Source organism: Pectinophora gossypiella, chromosome 21, assembly GCF_024362695.1.
Source record: "Pectinophora gossypiella chromosome 21, ilPecGoss1.1, whole genome shotgun sequence".
Lineage (NCBI taxonomy): Eukaryota > Metazoa > Arthropoda > Insecta > Lepidoptera > Gelechiidae > Pectinophora > Pectinophora gossypiella.
The window spans coordinates 7,963,209-7,983,000 of NC_065424.1; the positions used below are offsets into that span (position 1 = coordinate 7,963,209).

General features: G+C 37.8%; 3 protein-coding genes across 3 annotated transcripts in view; 2 read left to right on the plus strand and 1 right to left on the minus strand.

Annotated features, from left to right (window-relative positions):
• Window positions 1-1,846: 1,846 nt before the first annotated feature.
• The window catches only part of LOC126376841 (uncharacterized), a 71,389-nt gene continuing 53,443 nt past the window's right edge, over window positions 1,847-19,792 (plus strand). Inside the window, exon 1 of the mRNA XM_050024390.1 lies at window positions 1,847-2,164. The gene's annotated coding sequence lies outside the window, so the exon portion shown is untranslated. The remainder of the gene's footprint in view (window positions 2,165-19,792) is intronic.
• LOC126376665 (uncharacterized) lies at window positions 3,956-7,042 on the plus strand. Its single transcript, XM_050024212.1, has 10 exons — window positions 3,956-4,457; window positions 4,529-4,709; window positions 4,835-5,017; window positions 5,158-5,226; window positions 5,331-5,399; window positions 5,644-5,730; window positions 5,847-5,933; window positions 6,009-6,128; window positions 6,221-6,312; window positions 6,928-7,042. Exons 1-10 carry the CDS (start codon window positions 4,432-4,434, stop codon window positions 6,959-6,961), a joined length of 948 nt encoding a protein of 315 aa, XP_049880169.1. The 5' UTR covers window positions 3,956-4,431; the 3' UTR covers window positions 6,962-7,042.
• LOC126376641 (putative nuclease HARBI1) lies at window positions 6,306-8,737 on the minus strand. Its single transcript, XM_050024173.1, has 6 exons — window positions 8,188-8,737; window positions 7,979-8,109; window positions 7,682-7,880; window positions 7,437-7,581; window positions 6,630-6,876; window positions 6,306-6,496 (listed from the first exon to the last, which is right to left on the minus strand). Exons 1-6 carry the CDS (start codon window positions 8,410-8,412, stop codon window positions 6,367-6,369), a joined length of 1,077 nt encoding a protein of 358 aa, XP_049880130.1. The 5' UTR covers window positions 8,413-8,737; the 3' UTR covers window positions 6,306-6,366.

Genomic DNA, 19,792 nt, shown 5'->3' on the forward strand with positions numbered 1-19,792 from the left:
ACAATATTCCTCTAACCGTTTTCCTGTAGCACTGCATCAACTTTTGTATGGAAAACGAATCACCTTAACGCTTTTCAACTGCAGCAGCGGCTTCGTGTTGTACGAAGGGTGGCTGTAAGTGACTCTACAATTAGAAGAAGGTTGAAGGATCGTGGACTGGTACCGCATAAGCCAGCAAATGGGCCGAAATTAACTGCAGACCATCGAAGAGCGCGCCTTAACTTTGCACGTGAGCACCTAAATTGGTCATACCTACAGTGGAGCAAAGTTCTCTTTTCTGATGAGTGTAAAATTATGCTGTATGGTAACGACGGAAGGAACAAGGTCTACAGAAGAGACGGAGAACGCTATGCACAATGCTGCATTGAAGAAAAGGTCAGCTATGGTGGCGGTTCGTGGACGGTTTGGGGAGGAATCAGCGCCGACGGTAAGACAGAGCTTGCTTTCGTGTCTGGGCCACGTCTGCCTGCACTAAACTGTCATCGGTACGTCGAAGAGTGTCTCGAGCCTCATGTGATGCCCTATGCACATTTTATTGGCAACGGCTTCATATTCATGCACGACAATGCTAGGGCTCACACCGCGGGCGTCGTACGAGATTATCTTAACGAAGTCGATATCTCTATTATGGAATGGCCAGCAAGAAGCCCGGACATGAATCCCATTGAACATCTGTGGGATGAATTAAAGAGACGAATTCGAGCAAGAGATCCTGCCCCAGAAACACTTAGCCAGCTGCAAGATGCAATCCAAGAGGAATGGGACAATATACCACAGCATGTGATCGTGACTCTCATCCGATCAATGAAGAACCATATGGAAGCAGTAATTAGAGCTCGGGGAGGGAATACAAGTTATTACATACATACATAAACTCACGCCCGCAATCCCTAATGGGGTGGGCAGAGCCACAAGTAATCAAAGACAACTTGCAGCCACTGTTGATACGAAGTCCAAAGATGGACATGATGAACCTTATGGTGATAAGGGATCAGCCTATCGCCCATAACATTAGTCCATCATGTTAGAGGACACAATCCCTCTGTCGGTTTTTACGACATGCCCGGGAAGAGAAGCAGCTGAACGCAAGTTATTAAATAAACGTTTTTTAGCTTTTTTTTTCATTTACGTGTGTTGTTTTATCCATTTCCTTTATAATCCATACGGAATAAAAATGACTCATTTAACAAAATACGAAACCTATGAAAAATTCATTTAAATTTAGAACATTAACATTAAGATTTTTGATAAGCTCATATTACTCACTATTAAACGACATTTAACATTTATTCCTAAATGTACACATTTTTCTGATAATCCTGACAAAACGTAAACTTGCAAGGTGTTTCGATTTTTTTGATGAGAAGTGTATTTATCTATTTTTATACCGACTACGGCAATGCAAAAAAAGGGTTATGTTTGACAGCTATGTTTGTTTCTCGGTACGTTTGTTCTGTTCTAACTTATCAGAATTTAACAAATTAGGTGTCACACTATTCACAATTCAATGTGGCGACATCTAGAGGATATTTAATAAACTGATGAAGTAAATATTATATTTTCCATGCCTTTTGGAGCGCGATTTTTGCGTAGTCGGGTTTTAGTTATTAAACCTATATCTCTCGGGACTATGGAGTCCCGGACTTTTAAAAAGCGTGCGTCCGGTGGGACTGAAACCAACACGTAGAGTCCCCTTAAGACAATTTAATCTAAATGTAGTGCGACAATAACCGGCGATTTTCACTGTATTATTATTAATATTGAGTAATACAGCCTCAACTAGCAAGCTAGATAAAATAAAATTATGGAGTTGGATTCATGCCGACAGTGGGTAAAAAATGTTTCACTTGGCAACATTATTTTTACAAACGTCAAAATGTCGCAATGACGCAAGGCAGGCTGACAAAAGGGGAAAAATCCTTGACAGCCGATCTTTCTTCAATCTTTCAAAATGGTGTTTCTCGCGGGTTTCTTTACAAATTATACTAATTACAATTAAAATGGACTGAAAATAACACGAAAGAAATAAATGTAACGTTATATCAAAATTGCAAGTGAATATTTAGTGTCGGTCATTGCTACTGTGAAATTTGTTGTGTGCGACAACCAAAATCAATTTTTGTGTGTGATGTTCGTGATCTGATTATTATTTGGGGCGTCTTACGTAAGTACACCGCATTTTTTGTTGTTAAACACGATAGTAACGGTTTTGGCTCACTGAAACCGTTCACGGAAATTTTGTCGATAAATTTTTCGGTCGACATATTTCGCGGAAGGGAACAAGTTTTTCCGTCAATATAAGTTATGTTTACGTTTTTAACAAAGACAAATTGTAAATTAGTTTGATACATTCATAGAACTGGTCTCTGCGGCGTTTGGCCTTCGAATTATGCTTGCGAATGATTGAAAGAAGCCATAATTTTATTCTATTTTTTTCTTGGCGCGACTTGGCATTGAAATATTTTGATGTGCCTCGAGTGTTTTGATCAATTACCCACATCTGTTCTGGTTGCCTGGTGTTTAAGATACTGTGTACAACATCCATAACCTATAATATAGATAGGTTATTTAGATAATTTTCCTCATACATCACAGATAGCACAGGTAGTTCCGAGCTGTGTAACTTCCTGCATAAAATAGAATGACTGAGTATTATATAAATAGTTTTCTAGATGACCTAGAACTGCTTAGTTTCACAGAGTTTAAAAATATCCATTACTTTTTATCAAAGAGCAAGGATATTAATAACACACTTGTTGGCAACACCCAACAAATTATATTTTTTTTACTTTTTAATGCATAAAATGGCAATACTTTTACTTTCTTCTACGATCAGCCAACTGTAAGAAACATATAATTTTGTGTGCCTAATTAATTAAAAATATAATGTGGTCAACTCGAAAGTAGCTGTATTCCTTACTATCTTCTACTCTACACACCAGGTGGAGCACATCAACATCTGTGTGTGACACTTAAATTCTTGCCAAATTACTTTGAACCCTAAGACACAAGCTGGCTATACTATATATTATGGGCATTATTCAATGTTTCATAATGCCAGATTGATGTTAACAAGAACAATTTGATGATCACTATTTTCCAATTACTGCAATGCTAATTACTAAGTGGCAAGTTAGTTCATTTGGCAACCATAATAACAAGCCATGTTCTCAATAAGATTTACTCACTGTAGTTAGACCTGCAGTTGAGCAGAATGGTGGAGCATGCTCCAAACCCACTCCAATTCGTAAATAGAACTTTTTTCTTTAATAAGAAAGCAATCAATCAATTAATAATTCTTTATTGCACAAAGACATAAGTAAAGGATACAAACGAATAAAATAAGCACAATAAAAATAAAATAAAAAAGACCTTTATTCACCGACATTATTATATAGTTTTACTTTATTACTTAATTATCTATATGTTTAATTATATGTATGCCGGGCTGTCCTAGGACATAGGCCTCCTCCTTATTGCGCCACACCTGTTTGTCGACTTTGAAACCCTAGTTCGACAAACCGTTTCCCGAAATGTCGCCTGTTGAACTTCTCCAACCTTGTGGTAGATTGTCTTCCCACCTTTTGTTTGGTCTCCCTTTTCGCCTTTTACCATCTCTGGGGTAGCATTCTGTGATTTTAGTCCACTTTTTTATTCTAGACCACATCATGTGTCCTGTCCAACGCCATTTTTATTTTATTATTAACCCGCAGTGGAGCAGCATGTTGATTGGAGGGAGGCCTGTGCCCATCAGTGGGACGTATATAGGCTATTTATGTATAATATAATAATTTTTGTTACATCAGGGGTTCCCAAAACTTTAAAGGAAATGGAACACCCACCGAATAACCTTCATTTTATGGAACTATGTATCAAAAGATTACAGTTTAAAAACACTGTCTTATAAAAAATAAATGTAATTTGAGTTGATTTGTAGGCAATGGCTCTTTATTCTCCAGCGGGCTCGGCACGACTATCTACTGCCGCGCCGCGGCGCGGCGCGGTATGGTTTAAGATATATGCAGTTTCTATCTTCTCTGCGGGCACGGTTTGACAGCGCGATCCACTATCTACCGTGGATAAAATTATAACTCGTCGCATAAAAAAATGTTGCTATCTGAAATAAAAGTGTTGTTTTTTCATTTGTTAACACTATACCCCCAATAGTGCTGTTCTAAATCATTCGTTCATTTCGTAATCTTTTTTCTTTTTTTGGTTTATAAATGCGATTTTTGACGTACTCACAAGATTAGAAAAGGATAGCGCTATACAAGTTTTTACTGTTTTATTATGAGTCTTGTGATTGTTTCAATGACAAAAAAACGCGAACAAAAAAAAAAAACGCGAACATAAAAAATACAAACGAACTGAGAAAAGTCGTCAACTTCTTTTGAACTTTGTGAAGTAAAAATTTTCGTGATCTTTTTGGAAATGAACCCGCAGTTAGGGAAAAAGAAGTAAGTATCAAATCCGAATTGTTCTATTTGGTTTACGAAGAATCTTGTTTTATCATCATAACTTGTTTCAGAATAAGGAGTACTCTAACTCAACAAAAAATGTTAGTTGATTATATGAGTACACACCCCAGTTTTGCCAACGGGGAGTTCACTGGCCCCTTGGGCAGCCAGCAGTATCTACAGCAGTGGGAAACGCTGCGGATGCTGCTGAGGGAACATGGGCCTGACAAATCCATAGAACAATGGCGACATGTAATTATTGCTCTTTTTAAATATTGTTGTAAATAATTTATTTAATATTTTCATTTTAGATTGTAATTATTATTATATGTATTGAAGTAAAGCACAATTTTAATTGGTAATCAAAAAAATTTCAGACTTGGCGGGATTTAAAAAAAAAAGCAAGGGGCGAAGGAGCGAGCCTACGTAAGGCTTTGACCGCCACAGGCAATTTAATTCCTGTGCCAAGCCTCTCCGAGACAACAAATAAAATTTTAGGTGTCATTGGCACAGAGATGGCTTTTGGTATAGGTGGCGACTCACAGGAGACAGGTATTGGGGTAAGTTGGAGTGAATTAGAACATCAAATATAGTGAACAAATATTATCTTTATTCATTATATTTTATCATTTAAAATATACAAACATAAAAAGATAAATGAAATCCTAAAATCCAACATTAAAGTGATTTCCATTTCTAGGAGCTGCCATCTCATAAAACTGTGGAGTCGTCAATGGGTCAGTCACAGGAATTGAATAATGAAATAGAGGCAAGTATTTAAATAGCAAGCGAGGTGTACATGTTTAGAATTTCAGTTATAATTACTTTTAAGGAGTAATGTAACACCAATATAAAATGCTACTTTTATTTTAGATTGAAATCATCGAAAACCAGGGGCAGGCTCTGGGATATGCCGTCCCTTCCATAGTGCGTCAAATAGAGGCAAGACTCAATTTTCTTTTTTTAATCAGAAGTTACATAAAATCATATTCATCCAGTATACCTAATGAGCAGAACATACGATCACGCCTGTTTCCCATTGGGGTAGGCAGAGTCCACGGAGTTCCACTTACAGTAGTCAAGTCACCCCACACATAGCTCTCATTTCCACTGCATCACATAATATATATATACATATACATTCTTGTTCCACTATATTACCAATAAAAACTAGCTTTTATTCCAGATGCCAGTCTTCAATGAAGAACAGAGGCGGGTTCGGGCACAAAGTCCCACCAACCCCACGTCGACATCCACACAGAGCCAAATACAGGCAAGACTCGATTTTCTTTTTGTAAATGTTTATAAAATCATGTTCATACAGTATACGTAATGGAGTGAAATATCTAGGCTCTATAGCACCAAAATAAAAGCCGAATTTTATTCCAGATGCCAGTTTTTAATTTAGAACACAGGCAGGCCCCGGGACAAAGTCCTATGTTACCCGCTTACACGTCGACCTTCACACGGAGCCAGGTAAGTTTGTGAAGGTTCCAACTTTCTCATTTTAATAATATATTAAAGCACTACTTTAAAACCCATTCATTCCAGAATACTGCTCATAGAGACGTGCACCCTACCACTTCCACATCACAGCAGCGGCGTATTGGGCTAGGAGATCGGGCCGTCGAGTTTCTTGCGGCAGAGCAAGCAACGACAAATGTTTTAAAAGTAAAGTAACGCGCGACTTTGTTGTTTGAATTTTTATATTAATCAATCACAGTAATGTGAATTAATTTCAAAATATAAATGCTTCATTACAGGATATAGTCAACACCATACAGACACAGAACCAATTATTGAAGGAGAGAAATAATAATTTGGTTCTGCAAAACAGATTAAAAAACAGGGAGCGGTAAGTAAAAAAACCCAATTACTAGATTAAATAAAAAAAAGACTTGTTTATTACTCAAAAGTAATTTTCTACTATATTGTGGCGCTTACTGAGCGCTATTTCAAGCAGTCGCCGATTGTTGTTATTATTGTTCTCATACAATGTAACTGGTTCTGCTGGCACCGCCACAAGTTCCATTGGTAGCCTAAAAGATAAAAATATTTATTAATAATATTAGAGCATAAGGCACATGTTTCAAACACACACAGGCCTCGTATAAGGGCTAAGAAATACAGGATCATACATAATAATGATAATTCAATTCAAGAGAAACTAACCTGAAATGCCGCATGATATTGTACAAGGTACATGCGGCATAAATCATAGCTGAGGCTTTTTCGGGGGCGTAGTGGATGTTCCTATCCAAACCCAGCATTCGGAACGTGCCCTTCAGGTAACCATTGGTGCGTTCAATAGTGTTTCGGGCTCGGCAATGCCAGTTGTCATACCGTGCCTCTGGAGAACCCACTTGGGTGTTCCTTATTGGAGTCATGAGCCATGGCTCCAACGCATAGCCAGCATCTCCTGAAAATAATGAAAGCATTTATATATTATTTATGTTCTTTTTTGTTACAGACTTCGTCAGGCAAGATTAAAGAAGTTTTTGTAAAGTTTTAATTTAAGATAATACAATAATATTGTTGTTGTTATTTTTTTTGTTAAGTTTAGATAGATTAGATATGCACAGAACACAATTGTGATAGTTTAGTTTTGATTGAGAATATCTATTATAATTGTTAATGTGAATTAAACACTGATTTGTGACTAATTAAGACTGATTTACAATGATTATTTAATTATATAATTTGATCTCATTTAAAAAAAAAGAAATTATATAAATACCTCATATTATTGAATTTTTATTTTAAATGTAATCTTACTTATTAATATTATTATTAATTTACCACTCATCTGCCGTGGTACCAGACAACAGATTTGATATTGTGTCTCGCGTAAATCAGTGATTTAATAGCTTAATTTAATAGCCATCAGTCCTTTAACTCTTCCCTGTTTTCAGCCACCTCATGACATTACTAACATAATTGTTGCATGAAAGATAATTATAAAAAGATTATGTAACATACCCAATAGAAAATAGTCTCCAATCCTGTTGGTATATAGCCTCCTCATCTCATCTTTTATTAATGAGTTATTAAAAATAAATTGGTCATGGACCCGGCCTGGGTAATTTGCATTACAACTGAGGATCCGGCAGTCTGCATCACAGATCTAAAATCAACAATAAACAATGGTCAGAATACCACATCATACTGGGCTGGTAATTGTTATGTAAACATTATGTAATGGAGTAAAATGGTGTATTATTTACCAGTTGCACATTGATTGACATGTAATCATGTCGGTTCTTATATTGAATTTTTGTCAACCCAGGTGGTGGGAACAAAGACACATGTGTGCAATCAATGGCACCAATTACATTTGGCACACCAAACTTCTGCCTGAACCCTCCTGCCACTTCTTGCCGAGCCTCTTCAGACCCCGGAAAAACAATCCATTTTGGTTTGAGCCTGTGAAAGTACAAATTATAATAATTGTTAGAATAAACAAAAATATTAAAATTGTTGTTAAATTATCATAATTCAAAATAATTTACGTAAATACTTACTTTCTATTCACCGCATCTATAAATTGCGTCAAATATTTGCTCACTGTTGTTGGAGCCAGTGAGGTGTTTTGATCCTGACCATTACCTCGCTGGTAGTGGCCATTGACAAGTATCCGTAAGCCGGTTAGGATCTAGGAGATAATAATAAAGTCACTTAAAAATCCAATAGAAAAAAGTGTCCTCTTAAGTCAGGAAAAAAAATTACTTACCTTAATATCGGCTGGATAGCCTTCTGAATTAAGGGGTGATAAATCATCCTCCAATTCCTCGTGAAGGTACTCAACCATTTCCGGGCTTATCTTATAGTTGCCAAGAAACTCGTTTCTTGGCAAACTATAAATATACGCGCAGTTCCTAACATCGCTCCGCTGCTCCTTTCTCTCCCTCTTCTCTTCATAAAAACTTATTAAGTTTCTGATGTAGCCCCTCGACATTTTTATTCAAAATAACTTGCAAATACTTGTCTAACGACGCCTATCTCAAGCCTATCTGCCACTCTCGGGAGGCAGATAAATATATGTCAATCGAAATGTCATACGTAGAAATCAGACGGCAGCCATATTGGCGCCGTGCACGCACTTGGATATACTATCCACTATCGGCAAGTGACAGTTGTTAGCGGAATTGCTATCTACTCGTACGACGACGTCGTGCACGCATCGATTTAATATATCCACGTGGATAGCATTCTTTGATCCTATTGGTCCAAGCCCTCGGATAAATTCCGCGCCGCGCGGCAGTAGATAGTCGTGCCGAGCCCGCTGGTATAGGTATATTCTGTATTTTAAGTTAAAATTTTTAACACAAAGGGCATTGAACATTTCTCTATGGAGGCTGGCATAGCCTGGTGGCGCCACCTAGCGGATTTTTTAAAACTGCGGCGCACGATGAAACCTGTGCATATCGATAGGGGGCACTTTTCTGCACAAAAAAGCTTTAATGAACCTATGCTCTAAAGCGTCACGTTTTCAAGATATTTAGCTTGAAAGTTCCGAAAAGTGTTGTATGAACAAATCGATTTTACTTTTATATGCAATTGGAATATAGTGACTAAGTGATTATGCATGGAATATTAGTGTTTAATATACCACATATTTACTTTATTGAAAAATAAATAAATAGAAAATAGATAAAATAAATATCTATAACTTACTTTTATGTATAACTTAAAAGAAATCCAGAAACGAGTCGTGAGATGTACAGCTCATGACTTATTCTCGTGGTAATCACGCTCAAAGTTATTTGCTATGATTGTCTAACAATTTCACACTTTTTGAGTTTTTATGTTTATTCAATGAAAGGCAGCTTAAATGTCTAATCACAGTGAAAGCAGGTGGGGTGTGAAAATTCGCTTTTAGGACTACTTTACTTTACAGCAGTGTATGGAACATACCTAGTTCGTATAGACACACCAATGGGGTGTGTGCCTTCAATGCAACGGGACCTTAAGCTGTTTAGTTCATAACAATCATATTACATGAACACATTGTTCAATTATTCATCGATTTTCTTAGTTGTGTTTTTATAAGTATGAAATAAAACATCGTAAAAGTAGTCATATAGTTATTTATATTTTGCTTAAAAATGAAATCAATACTAATTGTTATTGAATACATACAGTGTATATACTTATAACAAATAGGCTTTTTTTATACAAATTCGTACCTATTAGGATAATGAATATCAGTCTTCTTGAATAATCAATCTTCTTCTTCATCAGAAATAATAACTTGATCTAAAAAGGCAGCAGGGGGTTGAATTTCTTGGTGCCGAGCCCATCCCATATACCAAACTATGCACATGATATGAGCACAGCACCCGAGTGTCCGTTTTCCAACTATACAGCTGCAATAGTGACCGACAAGTTTATTTCTGTTTTTCAAACTATTATTTAGCAAGATATATACAAAATAAATTCTGTTGCTCTGGTGCCTCGAGAGTATTTTAGCTCTTGTCAGCCAAGGATCACAAACTACTATGTTGTATTGATTTAAATTATAGTTAACTTCAAAATCTTCATACACTTCAATGAAAAACGTTCCGTTTTCTTTTAGGTGTTCGCCATAGTAGCTTCTTGCCTGCGTCACTTGATACGGCCCCAGAGACATTATCAACAGATCCTCATATGATAAGATGGGAAACTGTTGAAAGCCTTCACTTGAGTTTATAGCTTGGAAAGCGGCTCTGCGTTGATTTAAATTGTTTTGTATTACAAACTCGCACAGATAGTTTGGGGCGTCGTGCTTAAGGTATATATCGTTGATTATTTCATTTACGAGTGGGTGATCTGTCACCCGTTTTCCGAAAGCATTTATTAGGGCGCAAGCAATCCTCACTTCCTCTTTTAAATGTGGCATATTCGGTATTGCGTAGTTAGCTGGAAACGATAAGAATACTGTTCCATCAATAATGAAGTAAGTACGTCACATTTAGACTGCGTTTCCACCAGTAACATGCTAGATGCTACGTTGCATACCCTACAATCGGGTTCATTGTGCCGATCAGAATCAGACCCAATTATCTGATTGGTGGATATTAAACCTAGCAACGTAGCACATGTCAGATGAAAAAACAGCCTTACCGTTGTGCTTGCATTAATATGAACTGATTACTCTCTACTGTTACAAAAAAATGCAAATATCATTTATTATACATAATTAAGTGGTAATACTTGGCTATAAAATCTATTGAAAGCGTAAGTCTGGTACACAAGTGATACGCTTGGCGTAAGAGCTATCTCTGGCTAATTATAATAGAGATAAGTTGACGACTTTCTGTTAAAAATGTTTTGCGTTGATTACACTTCGTCTAAGACGCTACATAATGAGAGCTTCGATAAAGTAGGATATATTATTTCCATACACGAATTTTTTTCATATGTCATTTCGAGTATGAAAAGCACGATTGAGTAACGAGCCGAATTATACATTGTCATTTTATGTATTATACTGACCAGGGACTATAATATAGATACCAGATACACTGCATACTGAGATTTTTAATTTTTGCAATGTTCAAATAAGATTACTTAGCTCTCGATCGTCAAATAAGTGGCGAGCATAATTCAGGATGTTGGGGTGCCTAGCAATATAATCTTCAGTTGTCAAGTAAGACTGTATAGGACGCCGAGATCTTCGGCGCGGGCCACGAACAGTGCTTACACCACAACAAAAAACATTGCCTGGCACCAACATGGCTGGACATCTTGCCAAGACAACAACAACAAATTCAACAATAACACTAACAAAGTCAACAAAAATACTAACAAACTCAAGAGGAATATTAACAAACTCAACAGTGGTAACAAATACAACAGAATGAACAGGATAGATTCTCAGAACAGAGAAAAGCGCGTGCGCACGTTGAAGATGAAAGTGGCAAACTGACTGAAAGTTCACCCGGCTGCCAATCGTCCTATTGTATTTATTGTATGATGTTGTCTCACTCACACTTATTGCATGGCTATTCGCTATCCTTGTTGATTCCGCCGAAATAATAGAAATTCGTGCAACTTTAAACAAAAGACCTCCATTTTCGTAGTTCCTGGAATTAAACGAGTAAGCAAAATGGCAGTTAATAAGTACAACATTTTGTTTCTCTTACACAGATTTCTTAAACTTCGAGAATTCTGCTTTTTAACGAGTACTAATGATGCCGCACTAAACGCATTGCGTATATAAAAATGTAAACTTTATTTTATATTTCATTAGATCCTGTCGTTGTGTCAAGTAAAATCAAGTTAAGGAGTAAATGACGCCTATATCATACATAACACAAACTGATAAACTCAGTTTGCAATTAGTAACCTTAGATAAGGTGTGCACAGTTAAGTACCTATGTACTTCCTTTATAATATAGCAAAGACAAAAACCATTAATGTTGTTGCAAGTACATATTTATTAATTTCATTTTTTCAATAAGATAAATATGTTGTATATTAAATAATGTTTCATGTATAATCACTCACTTTGTCACTATATGACGATTGTATATAGATAAAGAGTAAAATCGATTTATCCATACGACAGTTTTCGTAACTTTCAAGCTAGATATCTTGAAAACGTGACACTTTAGAGCATAGGTCCATTAAAGCTTTTTTGTTCAGACAAGTGTCCCCTATCGATTTGCACAGGTTTCATCGTGCGCCGCAGTTTTAAAAAATCCGCTAGGTGGCGCCACTGAGATATGCCAGAAAGGTTCATAGCCCTTTTGTTTACTTTTCCATACTAACCGCAACACGACAACAGAAGATGTCATGCTGACAGCCTTCATAGGTACTCTACATTCTTACCACAGTTTAACCTTGTAATTTAGAAAATACCTTACATTTTTTGTTTCCAAATCCAAACATACGTAACTCCTAAATTCTAAGATGTCTTCATTTAGACTCTAATGTGGCCCATTATGTGTGCTATCTATATAAGCATTATCTATGTAAGCCAACCCTAACTCCTTCCACAATCTTAGAAGCCTCTTGGTGTTTTCACAGGGTTTATGGAGAGACCCGGTTTATTTGAGGATATATGCCCGGTGTGTTTTTTTATCTATTTTTTTTTCGAGGCTTGAGCCACTCTCCCGGTGTGCTGCTACTCCACTGCATTCCAGGGAAGATTGAGACTTAGGTATATGTTTGATAATGTCAACAGTACTAAGTTACTGTTGTTTGATGTTTATGTGGTTATTATCATAATTAAAACATAATACCGGGTTCTTACCGGGATATTTAGAAATATCGGGAGTCTCATATCCCTGATTTTAACCCTTTAACACGGGAAGAACCCGGTATTGGTGCTAATTCCTGCAGATGCCATCTAATTTTATTTTAAGTTATACCTGTCATTTTCTTATTCGTCGAAAAGGAACGGGACGGGTAATCGACAGGCATAAAATTTATGGAACATATTACGTCAATTTTAAGCAGTAATCTAAAACAACTTACATCGGCCAATAACCCGACAAAATTAAGTTGACAGCACACGTCAAACGGTTTGCATACCAGCGAGATATTTTTTCATTATTATTCATAAATTTACTCATTCTTCCTAAAATTTACGACTGTCAATCATCCGTCTCCTTCCTTTTCGGCGAATAAGAAGATGACAGGTATAACTTAAAGTAAAATTAGAAGGTATCTGCAGGAATCGGAGCCAATGGTGCTAATTCCTGTAAACACCATCTAATTTTATTTTAAGTTATATCTGTCATTTTCTTATCCGCCGAAAAGGAAAGGGACGGGTAATCGACAAGCATAAAATTTATGGAACACACGTCAATTTTAAGCACAAATCTAAAACAACCGTCTAAAAATTCGCCCGGGTTATTCATTTATTTACTCATTCTTCCTAAAATTAAGAGCTGTCAATCATCCGTCCCTTTCCTTTTCGGCGGATAAGAAAATGACAGGTATAACTTAAAGTAAAATTAAGAGATGTCTGCAGGAATCGGGGCCATTGACTAATGTATTTAATTACTATTATTTTCAAACTGTATGTAAATCTTTTACTAAAAAAATAGAAAAGTACAAAATTTCCTTGCAAAGTAAATTAAAAACATTGGACGTGGGTAATTTCTTTTTTACGAATTGACAACGCAGGGTCGGATGACGTCAGCTGGGCTAACCTTGAAATGCTAGCTGTCAGTTATAAGCATACCTGGTCTTCTTATACCATGAGCTATCCTGAGTGCTGATGTACGAACAATACTTTGTATATTACACAAGTTTGTAATCTTTATAGCTGTGAGCTAATAAAAGTTCATAGACTGACCAAATGTTGCTAACTAGCTACGTACATAAGCTCTTTGTCTGAGTGTAAACTTTGTATTAATTTGGGTATACTAGTTTTAAGTACCATTTAATTCATTCTTTACTCTCAGTCGGTGTAGCATTCTCCATTCTTGTCTATCAATACAGGGTGTTGTGACATCGTAACGAATACTAAGGGGGATGATTCAGACCATGATTCTGTGTTAATATCAAGTTGAATTTTCCGTTTAGTTTTTTTTAATTATTTTCAGTTCCATATTTTTGCGTGCGACGGAAAATTCCACTTGATATTAACTCAGAATCATGGCCTGAATCGTCCCTCAAAGTTTTCTTTACGATGTCACTAACACCCTGTATATCATATCCCTGATGGTAATGCGGTAAGAACCCGGTACTCTATGTTTTAATGGCGGACTTTCCAGGGTACGTTCCCCTAAATCAATATAGATGGCGCTGTACAGTTTTTCTTCGTTTAACCGTCTAATTTCATGGATAACAGGCATAATGGTGCTAATTCCTGCAGACGCTTTTTGTTTTTTATTCCATAAATTTTATGCCTGTCGATTACCCGTCCCTTTCCTTCTGGGTGGGGGTTTGGGTGGGTGGGTGGATGGATGGATGGATGGATGGATGGATGGATGGATGGATGGATAGATGGATGGATGGTGGGTGGGATGGTGGGTGGGTGGATGGATGGATTATGAGAAAATAGGTAATTATTACGTTAAGACTGGGCAGCGCCATCTATATGCCTCATTGAGATATAGTCATGAGCTTATCAAGTTTTTTATATGATTAATAACGACTTTAAACGTAAGTAAGATGATCCGTGCTTCGGAAGGCACGTTAAGCCGTTGGTCCCGGTTACTGTTTACTGATGTAAGTGAGTAGTCGTTACATGAACCATATAATCTTGTAATAATACTTATTTATGTAATTATCAATAAGTAGTCTATATACTTATTTAGTAATATTAGTAATAAGTATACATTTAGTTTACTTGCTATTCATAGATATTAACTCATTTATTGCGTGATATCACCGGCCCACTGAGTTTCTTTCAGGCTGTCCAAGGTTAGCTGGAAGAAATCCCAATTAGGTATAAGCTCGCCTATGCTTTATCTAACGATAAATTATATGTAAATTTTCTTGTATTCTAAAGCAATAAAGAGTATACAAACAAACAAACAAACAAACCATGTCAGGGGCCTTTGGCGGCTCAATCAGGCTGGTATTCCACCTCACAACCCACACGATAAGAAGAAGACTACGTTAAGGGCTCCCACACATAAACGCGATACGACGTCGTGATGTTAGAAACTCACGATGCAATCCTGCGCAGTTGTTATTAGAAATTCAAAGATGACGGATGATGAAATGGGTGGATCCAGTATCTTCTGAGTATCTGTCTTTTCTTTCTTTGTCTTCTTATTAACAGCAGAAGCAATTATACGCAATCGTACGACGCGACATCGTATCGTGTTTAATGTGTGGGAGTCCTCATCATCATCAGCACATTAACGTCCCCACTGCTGGGGCACGGGCCTTCCCTATGGATGGATAGAGAGATCGGGCCTTAAACCATCACGCGGGCCCAGTGCGAATTGATGGTTATTAACGACTGCTAATGCAGCCGGGACCAACGGCTTAACGTGCCTTCCGAAGCACGGAGGAGCTCGAGATGAAAACTTTTTTTTGTGGTCACCCTAAAAGCCCTAAAAGGAACAAATAGCTGTCCTTTATTATATTCATCAAGTTTCGTCTTAATTTATAACTGTATTGACGTAGTGAGTTGTACTAGGTAGCATTATTTATGTCAGAACGGCCATCATACCGTGCCGCTGTTTAAGTAAAACACCTCCAAGGTTAATTACTGCCTACACCTGTAGGCTTAGTATTTAACACGTTAAGTATTTAAGCATCGATCACACATGAATGATCTAATTCGTCGTGATGTCATCCGCTTACCTAACTTCTCTTACGGTCACGAGCATTAATATGTAACACTTTGGTACCGTGTCACATTAACTTTTTTGACAAATTGAACTGTAAGTCTCACTAAACGTCTAAGCCTATGACCGGCCTTTGCGAAAGTTGCTTAACTTCAACAATCGCAGACCGAGCGCGTTTACCGCTGCGCCACCGAGCTCCTTCTTTTTTGTTTGTTCCTTGTCACTATTTGATTATGTTTTTTATAATTATTAAAATACACTTTCGCGGGAGGCGTCGGCCATTCAATTCGATACAACATTGCCATGTAAAAAATATTAATTTAATAATTATTTTATACTTGTGTTGCCAGCAACAGTCAATGGTGCTAATTCCTGCAGACGCCATCTAATTTTATTTGAAGTTATACCTGTCATTTTCTTATCCGCTGAAAAAGAAAGGGACGGGTAATCGACATGCATAAATTTTATGAAATACACGTAAATTTTAAGCAGAAATCTAAAACAACCGTCTAAAAAATTTACATCGGCCAATAACCCGACAGATTAAGTTGATAGCACACGTCAAACGGTTTGCATACCAGCGAGATACCTTTTTGATTTGCTCGGGTTATTCATTCATTTACTCATTCTTTCTAAAGTTAAGAGCTGTCAATCATCCGTCCCTTTCCTTTTCGGCGGATAGGAAAATGACAGGTATAACTTAAAGTAAAATTAGGAGGTGTTTGCAGGAATCGGGGCCAATGTGTGTGAAACGTGTGTAAAACGAGGTTGTTTGTATGAAGTATCAGAGGTATGCTTTAGTCTTAAATGACAGTAAGTCGGTAAAGAGTAAGGGGAAGAGCTCGTGAACTGTCTCGCACACACTTACGCGTTTAGCGTCACAGGGTAAGAAAGTGATTTTTGTAAGGAGTGTCCGGTGTGTTGCAGACTAATGTTTCAACAACAAGGTATTCAATCGAAAACCTCACTTTGAAAGTTATTTGAAACTTACCACAAGTAACATACCACTGGAACTGACCCGAGTCCCCTTTATGCAGATTCTGCTTAAGGGAGGATGAGACGCCACTACATCTGCTGTGCAGCTATGAGGCTCTCATACATAGTAGAAGCCGTACACTTGGGGGCCACATAATGGACCCCCGGGAAGTCATGGAACTTTCTCCCAAAAAGACGCTGGATTTCTTCCAGCGGATTGGTCTAGAGGAGGATTTTTAAATGTAGGGATTTAGGTCACAATAGATCTGACAAGGTCGCAGTGATCTCGCGGGCTGTATCAGTTCGGCCCTCACAATTCTCAAATAATAAATAACATACCACTTTATAACGGTCTTTAAAATAGTTCCGTCTCAGCTAGTGTTGTAAAACTCACGATAATTGTGTGTTGTGGCCGGGGTGTGTTGCGGCATATAAACATAAACACTCGCTGCTTCTTCTTATCGTGTGGGTTGTAAGGTGAATCACCAGCCTCATCAACCCTGGTGTCAGGGTTATTATTGAGCCGCTAAAGGTCCCTCACATGACTCATGTAACGACTACATACATCAGTAAGTAGTAACCGGGACCAACGGCTTAACGTGCCTACCGAATCACGGATCATCTTACTTTCGGACAATCCGGTGATCAGCCTGTAATGTCCTAACCAAACTGAGGATCACAAAGTGACTTTTGTGATTTGTCCCCACCGGGATTCGAACCCGGGACCTCCGGATCGTGAGCACAACGCTCAACCACTGGACCACGGAGGCCGTTTACTGCTGTCGACAAGTAAAGCGGGGCGGTAAGCAGCGGCAGTGATCCAGTCACTCATTTCACATTTACATTCGTAAATGTAGAGTTCTAGTTGCGAAATCGCGCGAAGTAATTCATGGTTAACGCAAAACTCTGATGTCATAGCCTTAGCTTACCTCGCGTGACTCATTCACTAAAGCTGGGAAACGGTTGGCGAACTATCAATAGTATCGAAGTCTTCAACATACAAGCAATAATAATAATATTGGTGCTAATTCCTGTAAACACCATCTAATTTTATTTTAGGTTATATCTGTCATTTTCTTATCCGCCGAAAAGGAAAGGGACGGGTAATCGACAAGCATAAAATTTATGGAACACACGTCAATTTTAACCACAAATCTAAAACAACCGTCTAAAAATTCGCCCGGGTTATTCATTTATTTACTCATTCTTCCTAAAATTAAGAGCTGTCAATCATCCGTCCCTTTTCTTTTCGGCGTATAAGAAAATGACAGGTATAACTTAAAGTAAAATTAAGAGATGTCTGCAGGAATCGGGGCCAATATATAATTACGTTAACGTGTTTTGAGTTGTTATAGTATTCAATACGGCCTGTGTGGTCCAGTTGTTGAGCGTTGCTCTCTCTATCAGGAGGCCTCGGATTCGAATCCCGGTGGGGACATATCACAAGAATCACTTTGTGATCCCTAGTTTGGTTAGGACATTACAGGCTGCTCACTTAATTGTCCGAAAATAAGATGATCCGTGCTTCGGAAGGCACGTTAAGCCGTTGGTCCCGGTTATTACATAATGATGTAAGTAAGTAGTCGTTACATGAGTCATGTCAGGGGCCTTTAGCGGCTCAAAAATAACCCTAATGCACCTCATAACCCACACGATAAGGAGAAGATAGTATTCATGTGCGATAATGTATCGATAGTATCGATACGATCTTTCGATTGGCAACACTAGTTGGAATTGGAAATACTACCGGTTCTAACGGTGATAAACCTAACTAAAAAATAAACTTGTTACTACTTAGTACACAAACGGTCTTTAAGCAGATCGCGCACTTCTAAATTCGACAATTCATCATCCTCCTAGCGTCATCCCGTGTTCACGGGGTCCACTTACCTAACCAGACGAATTGACAGGTCCGGATTTTTACAGAAGCGACTGACCTTCCAACTCGAAGGATAAACCAGCCCAGGTTACCCAAACCACTACAGGATAGGTCAACTCCTTTTTTTCTATCGTGTAGGCTGTAAGGCTAGGTTAGATTACCAACTTCATCAACCGTGGTGTCAGGGTTATTTATCAGCCGCCAAAAGCCCCTGACATGACTTATAAGGAGTACGTAGTTACATCAGTAAGTGCCTGGCTTAATGTGCCTTCTGAAGCACAGATCTTACTTTCGGACAATCCGGCGATCAGCCTGTAATGTCCTAACCAAACTAGGGATCACAAAGTGACTTTTGTGATTTGTCCCCACCGAGATTCGAACCCGGGACCTTCGTGAGCACAACGCTCAGCCACTTGTCCACGGAGGCCGCCACTTGCGAAACATATTAACTCGTCTTCTAACTTGGAAGATTATAGGTTCGAATCCTGTGTTGATGCCATTAACTCAGGTTATGGGATTGTTATCGCGGTTAAACTATAGACCATAATGCGCAATAAAATCTTAAACGTAAATGAACAAAGCGCACTCAATAGTCTTAGCTGATGTCATCAGATATGCAAAATAAACACTTTTATGAAATCATCATCTGTATTGTAAAAAACATAGAACACGTTCAGCTGCTTCTCTTCCCGGGCATGTCGTAAAAACCGACAGAGGGATTGTGTCCTCTAAAATGATGGACTAATGTTATGGGCGATAGGCTGATCCCTTATCACCATAAGGTTCGTCATATCCATCTTTGGACTTCGTATCAACAGTGGCTGCAAGTTGTCTTTGATTACTTGTGGCTCTGCCCACCCCATTAGGGATTACGGGCGTGAGTTTATGTATGTATGTATGTATCATCTGTATTCTCCTACAATGTAGCAGTTTAGTTCAGTATGTATCATTTCTCATAAGTAAGTAAAATATTTATTTCCTCTATAAATAACATTGTTCTTATACTAGTTTACAATCATTTTATAACATGAACATTATCATAATTAAAGCACATAATAACGGGTTCTTACCGCGTTTAAATGGGGATATGAGACTCCATGGGGATATGGGGAATGGGGAAATATCGGGAGTCTCATATCCCCATTTAAACGCGGTAAGAACCCGTTATTATGTGCTTTAATTATGATAATAACCGCGTAAACTTAAAACAATGTATGAACATTATTAATATTTGTAGAGGCTGG